Source organism: Limulus polyphemus, unplaced genomic scaffold (assembly GCF_000517525.1).
Source record: "Limulus polyphemus unplaced genomic scaffold, Limulus_polyphemus-2.1.2 Scaffold6785, whole genome shotgun sequence".
Taxonomy (NCBI): Eukaryota; Metazoa; Arthropoda; class Merostomata; order Xiphosura; family Limulidae; genus Limulus; species Limulus polyphemus.
This window is the reverse complement of record NW_013672395.1, coordinates 25,689-35,532: the sequence shown is the minus strand read 5'-3', so window position 1 is coordinate 35,532 and position 9,844 is coordinate 25,689. Positions and strand designations below refer to the sequence as shown.

Below are 9,844 nucleotides of genomic sequence, written 5' to 3'. Positions count from 1 at the left end.
TACGGTGCTATATAACATATATATCGTCCCTATATATAATGATGTTATATTCTGATCAAGAAGTTAGCACACAGGATCACATACAAAAGTTATAATGGTTTTTAACGGAGACCCAAAACTCGAGCGCTATTCTTCAGGAGAATAAAGGGTTATGTTTAATGACTGTAATGAAATATATAGGTGCGGATATTCACGTAACATAAACTGGATGTTCACTATGAGTTAGGCTTAAGAACTAGTCAATCATTTTTTGCTTTATTCAAAATTAGGTTTATATGTCGATACAAGATTTGTAGAAAAAAATAATGCATTCAAATAGAAGACAACACTAACTTCACATAATATATATATACAAGTAAAATTAGCAAACTATTTATTCGCTTCTAATTCTCTACGCCAAATTATCTTTTTAGTTTATTGTGTTAAAAATGTTCTCGGGGTATAATGTTTTAATGGAGGAAGGGAATGTATCAAAGTACAGTGTTTATAAGCAGGAGAGGAATGTACTCGGTGTATAACATTCTAATGGAGGAAGGGAATGTGTCGAAGTATAATGTTTATAAGCAGGAAAGGAATGTACTCGGAGTATAACATTCTAATGGAGGAAGAGAATGTGTCGAAGTATAATGTTTATAAGCAGGAGAGGAATGTATTCGGAGTATAACATTCTAATGGAGGAAGAGAATGTGTCGAAGTATAATGTTTATAAACAGGAGAGGAATGCACTCGGAGTATAACATTCTAATGGAGGAAGAGAATGTGTCGAAGTATAATGTTTATAAACAGGAGAGGAATGCACTCGGAGTATAACATTCTAATGGAGGAAGAGAATGTGTAGAAGTATAATGTTTATAAAAAGAAGAGGAATGTACTCGGAGTATAACATTCTAATGGAGGAAGAGAATGTGTCGAAGTATAATGTTTATAAACAGGAGAGGAATGCACTCGGAGTATAAGATTTTAACGGAGGAAGGGAATGCGTCGAAGTGTAATGTTTATAAACAGAAGAGGAATGTACTCGGAGTATAAGATTTTAACGGAGGAAGGGAATGCGTCGAAGTATAATGTTTATAAACAGGAAAGGAATGCACTCGGAGTATAAGATTTTAACGGAGGAAGGGAATGCGTCGAAGTGTAATGTTTATAAACAGGAGAGGAATGTACTCGGTGTATAACATTTTTAGGCAGGGTGGAATATGCTCCAGGCATAACGTTTTAAGTCAGGAAAGGAATATACTCTGGTTGGGAAAAGGTTATACTCCGAGATTATTATGTAGCCGAAAGGATTTGTATTAAATGTTTAGAAGACGAAATATACTAAGGGTTTAGTTTAGCATTTTTAAATGAAGAGGCTTTGTTGAGCTCGAGGTTCAGCGCTTTTACACGTGAGGGGATTGTACTTAGGGTTCAATATTTTTATTCGAGAGGGTTGTAATTAGTAGTGTAAAATCTAGCGAATAGAGAGTGAGAATCGCTATAAGTAAAAAATAATAATAAAAGATATTTAAACTAGACAGATGTTGTATAGTTTATTCGCCCTATTGAATTATTGACAAATGACTAAAAAGACTGGTACAGAGTTCTTTCTCTACGAACACCACATTCCTAAAATGATGAATCCTAACTTATGCTCTGCATCTAATTGTTATTGATATTCTGAAATTTCAACATAGTCTAAACAACACAATATTTCATTTGTTACTGTAGGGTAGCTACGGTTTATTCTTTAAAGAAAACAAACTTGCCTTTATTTTTTACACAAAAAAGCCGACAACAAGACAAAGTTCTAACAAATACGTGTTCACTATACTTATATATATATATGCCTTGTAACTCTAAATATGAGCTTTAACAAAAAAATTATTCGTAGTAATAATGTAACATTTCGTCAAGTTAGGCCTCGTCCGTTACATCTGTTAAAACGAATCAGTTTTACTTCTACATTCGATCTCTGTAGCAAAAGTATATACAGAGTAAGATTCAAAAATTGATTACTTGAATTTCAAAATAGGAAAATTGACCTCAAACAAGACATACTTATATATAGAAATTATGCAAGAAACAAATATATAAAATGTAAAACTAAGATCATCAAACTATATTTTTACAGTCAGGCCTACTTTCCAATATTATCCACTACAGTATTATTTAATGACAGACCTATTTTCCAACATCATCTACTACAGTATTCTTTAAGGACGGTCTGTCCAAACTTTCCAAACATTATCTACTGTAGTAGTATTTAAAGTCAGGGCTACTTTCTAACATTATCTACTATAGTGTTATTTAAAGTCAGGCCTAATTTCCAACACTTTCTACTACAGTGTTATTTAAAGTCAGGCCTAATTTCCAACACTTTCTACTACAGTGTTATTTAAAGTCAGGCCTACTTTGCAACATTATCTAATGTAGTGGTTTTTACAGTCAGACATAAAAGAGCTAAAAAATGTTTGTTATTATTTTCAAAAACCTTTCTTGTATATAAGATAACTAGGTTGATACACTAAAAATACCATTTTCCTAGCCTCGGGCAAGTGTTCTATTTCAAGCACTTTAACCACTTCTGTAGAATTTATATTGTTAGTATAGGTTTACACACCCCTTGCTGCAGAGTTCATCTTGGAAATATAGATTTATATACCCACTGCTACAAAGTTTATTTTGGCAGTGTAGGTTCACACACCCGCTGATACAAAGATAATTTTATTTAATAAGGTTCACACATCCGCTACTAAATAATTTACTTTGGAAATGTAGGTTTACACAACCATTGATACAAAGTATATTTTGGGAATGTAGGTTCACTAATCGCTGATACAAAGTTTGTATTGGATATTTAGGTTCACACGCTCTCTGATACAAAATTTATTTTGGTAACATAAGTTCATTAATCGCTGATACAAAATTTATTTTAATAACGTAGGTTCACTATCCACTGCTATAGAACTGTAAGGTGGTGGATCTGAGAGGTCGGTTGGATTTTGTGAAACGCTTTCGACAGGTTTTAAAGCAACTTCTAATCTATCTTCAGGTTTATTAGGTTTCAATGTTGAAGTTGTAAGGAAAAACCATCGCTACATAAAAAAAGGTAAAACATTCTATCAATGTATTGTTCAGTTATTTTTACTGGTTTCGTTACAAATAAAATAAAATCCTTATTAAATATTATTTCACTTCTTGTTTTATAGCATAGCCATGTTGACAGTTCGTAGCAATTACTTATATAAAAAAAGTACAAACTGATCTGAACATCATTAATAAAGAAACAAAATTACTGACGTATTTCAAACTAGAGATTAATATTTTATACAACTACGAAACTATTTTTAACAAAATATTTCAACATCAAGTTAGGTATCATGTATTGTACTTGTTTATGTTTCTTAATAATGTATTAGATATAATGTATCGTACTTGTTTCTATAATTTAATAATGTATTAGATATCATGTATTGTACTTGTTTATATTTTTTTTAATAATGTATTTGGTATAATGTATCGTAATTGTTTATATTTCTTAATAATGTGTTAGGTATCATGTATTGTACTTGTTTATATTTTTGACTATTATATTAGATATCATATATTGTACTTGTTTTTATTTCTTAAAAATGCATTAGGTATCTTGTATTGTTGTTGTTTATATTTCTTAATAATGTATTAAGTATCATGTATTGTACTTGTTTATATTTTTCAATATTTTATTAGATATCATATATTGTATTTGCTTATATTTTCAATATTTTATTAGATATCATGTATTGTATTTGTTTATATTTTTGACTATTATATTAGATATCATATATTGTACTTGCTTATATTTCTTAATAATGTATTAGATATCATGTATTGTACTTGTTTATATTTTTCAATATTTTATTAGATATCATATATTGTATTTGCTTATATTTTCAATATTGTATTAGATATCATGTATTGTACTTGTTTATATTTCTTAATAATGTATTAGATATCATGTATTGTATTTGTTTATATTTTTGACTATTATATTAGATATCATATATTGTACTTGCTTATATTTCTTAATAATGTATTAGATATCATGTATTGTGCTTGTTTATATTTTTCAATATTTTATTAGATATCATCTATTGTAGATTTTTATGAAAAATGATGTACAAAAAAGTTAAGTTTTATCTGAACAGACAATTAAAACAAAGACAGTCTGATTTCTGCTATCTGGTAGTTAATGTTAAGTATACTTTCTAAAACAAGATGTTTTTTGTAAGGTAAACACAGTATCTGACTCAAGTGTACATAGATATCATAATTTCATGTTTCTTGCTGGATTTAAACGCAGTTTTCTCAGCCATGAAATTTCTTAATTAATAACTAAAGTTATATTTTAAGTTTTAATATGGCGTGTTGTATAGCATACTGTGTTTAATTATCCAGTACAAGATTAAGATTGAAGATATCTGATCAGTCCTCACCTGTTTAAATGTTCCCGGAGTAGAGAAGAGCTTGTAGATGGCGAAAAACGGAATGGACACCATAGATGCAAGAGCCATAAGCCATCCAACAGCAATAGCCCAGTCTGGATACTGGTAGAAGACGTTGTAAGTCAACGGTTTGTATGTGATGATGCTGAACAGGAATATACCCTAGAAAGATCGTTCGGTTTAGATTTCTTTGTTTTAAAGGTTTCATTTCGGTAACTCAGGTATTTTCATGGTTTCATTTCGGTAACTCAGGTATTTTAATGGTTTCATTTCGGATTAGAATACCTGGGTTAGGTTTCATTTCGGTAACCCAGGTATTCTAATGGTTTCATTTCGGTAACCCAGGTATTCTAATGGTTTCATTAGACCGTAAAAGTCTAGCACTGTTAAGGAAATTAAAATTATCTTCTAAGCTACGTACGTAAAACGAAACTAAAAATTGGTCTGTTAATAAACTGAGCTAATGAAATACACTTTTCTTACGTTCTTACTATAGCTGTTGACTTTATGTGCTATCAACAACTTAATGTTTGTTAAACAACATAGCATCAATATAATCGTGTATAAACAACATTTATACAATTCATCACAAAAACGTTTTGTGACCAATAAAAATCCATTAAACAGTTCTGACAGTCTAGCTTTAGAGGAGCCTGACATCTGAAATAAATTGCTACGACCAGTAGCAGGACAATACAAAGAGTAAAGATAAAAATTGGTGTTTATGAATATACAAAATAACAAATGATAAATTAAATGAATGTCATAATCGTACATTAAATAGATATAACATTATTATTCTAATTAAAGGATAACAATGCTAAATGTAATACAAATAAAACAATATGTTAAACAAGCTACGAGGTGTGTCTAACACTAGTACAAACATGTCATTTAACACAACACAGGTAACAGGAAAAATTATATATTCTATAACAGCTGAAATAATAAGACTTAGAGAAAAAGTTACAACAATTGTAAATATGGTAAAAAAAGACTTAACTACTTACGTGATGTCGTATTATATACGGAACTGTTATATATGTAGTATTAACTATACATGATAATTTAACGGAATTAACCAATAGTGATCGATACACTAAAGCGGAGCATATTACCAATTTCAAAAAGAAATAGTGTAGATTTGAGTTTGTAAAATGTCATGACAGTCTGTAAAACTTGTAGCTCTGTAAGCAGTTCAAGAATACTGTCGAATTTCCCACAGACTTTAATAAATTTAGTTTTAAAATGTGATAGGAAAAACGTCGTTTGTCAAAGAAGTATTACAATAATCTAGACACTTCAAATATTCAGGACCCCGTGACGAATAAATTAGTAGAAACGAACATCAAGAAGAACTTCAAAAAACCCAGAAGCTCGAGCACTTTTCACTAATTAACTCTTTTTTCTTCAGGAACAAAATAAATAAATGTGTTCTCGTCATGTGAGCAGGAAGTAATTATCCAGGTGGCCGTGAAAGCCCACCAATAAAAAATTGTGGCATTAGGTAATAGTATTGTTTAGCTCAAGATAACAAACTATTGAATTACGTGATGAAGATGAAAAATGCATAAATCTTATATATGTATATATATAAAATGATATTAGAAATATTAGTAACTTTAATATATATAAAGACAGAAAATAGCTTTTTTAAAAGAACAAAAGCACTTGGTACTAGAGACCAAACTGTAAAGAAATATAATTAAAGGATAAAAATTCAAACTAAAAATGTTGTTTTAAAACTTTTACATTCTACTTATCAATTTGTTCTTTAAGATGGAAAAATAAAGCAATAAAATAGAACAAAAAACATGAAAAACTCCTGAAAGGTTTTAAAGATAATTAAGAAAAGAATAGAAGATGGAGAAATAAAGGTTAAATAGGGAATGAAACCAGTTACTTTTGGAGAATTTTTATAAATGTAATAAGGTTACCGATCCCAAGATGAAAACCGATTCATAAACCAGATATTATAATGGTTTCATTAGGATGTAACCCAAATATAACAATGGTTTCATTAAGCTGTAACCTAGATATTATAATGGTTTCATTAGGATGTAACTATGATATTACAATGGTTTCATTAAGATGTAAACTAGATATTACAATGGTTTGATTAGGCCTTAGCCCAGATGTTCTAACGGTTTCATGAAGATGTAACCCAGATATTATAATGGTTTCATTAGGATGTAACCCATTTATTATAGTGGTTTCATTAGGATGTAACCCAGATATTATAATGGTTTCATTAGGCCGTAAACTAGATATTATAATGGTTTCATTAGGATGTAACCCAGATATTATAATGGTTTCATTAAGATGTAAACTAGATATTACAATGGTTTGATTAGGCCTTAGCCCAGATGTTCTAACGGTTTCATGAAGATGTAACCCAGATATTATAATGGTTTCATTAGGATGTAACCCAGATATTATAATGGTTTCATTAGGATGTAACCCATTTATTACAGTGGTTTCATTAGGACGTAACCCAGATATTATAATGGTTTCATTAGGCCATAAACTATATATTATAATGGTTTCATTAGTATGTAACCCAGATATTATAATGTTTCATTAGGCCGTAAACTAGATATTATAATGAATTCATTAGGCTGTAACCCAGATATTCTAATAGTTTTATTAGGCTTAAAACCAGATATTATCATGATTTCATTAAGCTGTAACTTAACGGAGATTCTAACTTATATTTTAGTAAAACAGTATCTTATAATAGGTGCATATAAATATTTTTGACTGGTTGGACGTTGTATTACTAAGATTAAGAAATACCGGCTTACAGCTGTAATTAGGGGAGTAAAGTACAGCCAACACCAGCGTAACCATGGATTGATACGGTAACCAAGCATCTCTTCTATGTTGTCATAGAAACGATCGACCCCTAGGTGGAAAAATAAATTTAGTGTAAAAATACAATGCTTTCAAATGTTAAAAAGATAATAAATAAAACCTGTAAAGACATTTAGTTTTTTAATATCTTCCTACAAACAGAATCAAGATTTAAACAATTAAAACGAAAAAATATTTAAAAGTGTAATTCTGGTTTCTGGTTACTGCATTGGGGAAAAACATATAATTTTATTGCTTTGCAACCAAGCAACTGTTGAAAGCTAGAAAATATAACAGAAAGAAACCTTACTACTCCAGAATATACGTATTGAAACTTAACACCCTACTTTAGTCAAGATTTACGAGGCAAATGTTATTTTTTCAGTAAATTCTGTAAAAGACAAATACCATAAAGCCTCCCCAGTGGAACAACGGTATGTCTGCGCTAGAAACCGGGTTATGAAACCCTTGTTGGGCAGAGCCCATTGTGTAGCTTTGAGCTTAACTTAACAAAAAGGAAAAAACTGAAAACTTAAAATAATAATTTCGAAGATCTAGACATTTCTATACGGTTTTACATAATTTGTATCATAATAATTTTTTTTCGATATAGTAATAATCAAACATTTCAAAACTAATATTTGACTTCAGTCATAGACGTCTATTTGGTAAATATTTGGTCTTGATAATTAGCAGAGGTAACAGTCATTTGATTAGAAACACGCGTCTGAATGGGTTGCTAAGGTTACGAAACGAGACGTAGTTGGTAAAATGAAGACAATGTTTAAAGGTTATAATTTGTACCAATATTTAAAGGTATAACTGATATCAGTGTTTAAAGGTTATAATTTATATCAATATTTAAAGGTATAACTGATATCAGTGTTTAAAGGTTATAATTTATACCAATATTTAAAGGTATAACTGATATCAGTGTTTAAAGGTTATAATTTGTACCAATATTTAAAGGTATAACTGATATCAGTGTTTAAAGGTTATAATTTATATCAATATTTAAAGGTATAAGTGATATCAGTGTTTAAAGGTTATAATTGATATCATTTTTGAAAGGTTAAAATCGATACGATTAATTTTTCTCAAGACAAAAGTATCGCGTGTTCTAAGAAATAGCTTCAACAATAAATATTGCAGTCATTAAAGATATTCATGTTTTATAAGGAAGTATCTCTCACAGATTTAAATAAAACGTTTTGTATTCCTTGAAGTAAATAGGAAAAGGCAGGCTGCAATCAAGGACGTCAACATTACAGAAAGCCAAGGTCATCGTTAACACAATAGACACGAGAATGTTATATAGAAGAATCTCTACATTACATGTATTTAGTAAACAAGACATTATATTACACACATATATAGTAAACCAGATAATATTATACCCGTAAATAGCATACCGTACACATTTTGCAACCTGACTTTAAATGAAATATTAAATCACCGTACACATTTTACAACCTGACTTTAAATGATATATTAAATCACCGTACACATTTTACAACCTGACTTTAAATGAAATATTAAATCACCGTACACATTTTACAACCTGACTTTAAATGAAATATTATTTCATTTAGAATAGCGTAACAAGCCTCGCTTACTTATGGTGTATAGACTATGTTTTAGATGTCATCTATTCTGAATAGTGTGACGAGCTTCGTCTACTTGTGATTTAAATACTATGTTTTAGATGTCTTCTATTCTGAGTAGTGTGACGAGCTTCGTCTACCTGTGATTTAAATACTATGTTTTGGATGTCATCTATTCTGAATAGTGTGACGAGCTTAGTCTACCTGTGATTTAAAGGCTATGTTTTGGATGTCATCTATTCTGAATAGTGTGACGAGCTTCGTCTACTTGTGATTTAAAGACTATGTTTTGGATGTCATCTATTCTGAGAAACCTTCAAATGACCTCTGAGCCCATTTTCTTCAAAACCGAATTATATGTTAGAATGCAAAATGATCAACAGAGAAAATATCAAATTTGCTTTTAGCCGTGTTAAGCCCGCCATCTTTTGGCAGTTATAGATAACAGAAATAATTATCTATTCTTCAAATTCAATAAATACACCTAAGGATAGCCCCATTCCTTGTATGAAACACGGTAAAGCTGATTTCTCTCCCTGTAGCTGTGGTTACACGACCTGCTCTGAAACAAGAAGTATGAGTAAAGCAGATCCTGTGAAAAATAACAAAATTAATGCCAATAAAACGATAATAAAAATAATCAATAAATAGTATTGCCCCCCCCCAGTGGCACAGCGGTATGTCTGCGGACTTACAACGCTAGAAACCGGGTTTCGATACCCGTGGTGGGCAGAGCACAGATAGCCCTTGTGTAGCTTTGTGCATAATTAAAAAACAAACAAACAATAAACAGTGTCACAATGAAATACACCATGTCGTATTATCTAGTTTTATATATATGTAGGTAGTGCCCAGACCACTATTATATATATATATATATATATGTAGTTAGTGCCCAGACCACTATTATATATATATATATAT

General features: G+C 30.2%; 1 protein-coding gene across 1 annotated transcript in view; it reads right to left on the bottom strand.

Annotated features, from left to right (window-relative positions):
• Positions 1–233: 233 nt before the first annotated feature.
• The window catches only part of LOC106474069 (sodium- and chloride-dependent taurine transporter-like), a 33,613-nt gene continuing 24,002 nt past the window's right edge, over positions 234–9,844 (bottom strand). The window contains exons 11-13 of the mRNA XM_022402451.1: positions 7,268–7,368; positions 4,455–4,625; positions 234–3,074 (exon numbers count right to left, since the gene is read on the bottom strand). Coding sequence (XP_022258159.1) covers positions 2,907–3,074; positions 4,455–4,625; positions 7,268–7,368 — 440 coding nt within the window. The 3' untranslated portion in view covers positions 234–2,906. The remainder of the gene's footprint in view (positions 3,075–4,454; positions 4,626–7,267; positions 7,369–9,844) is intronic.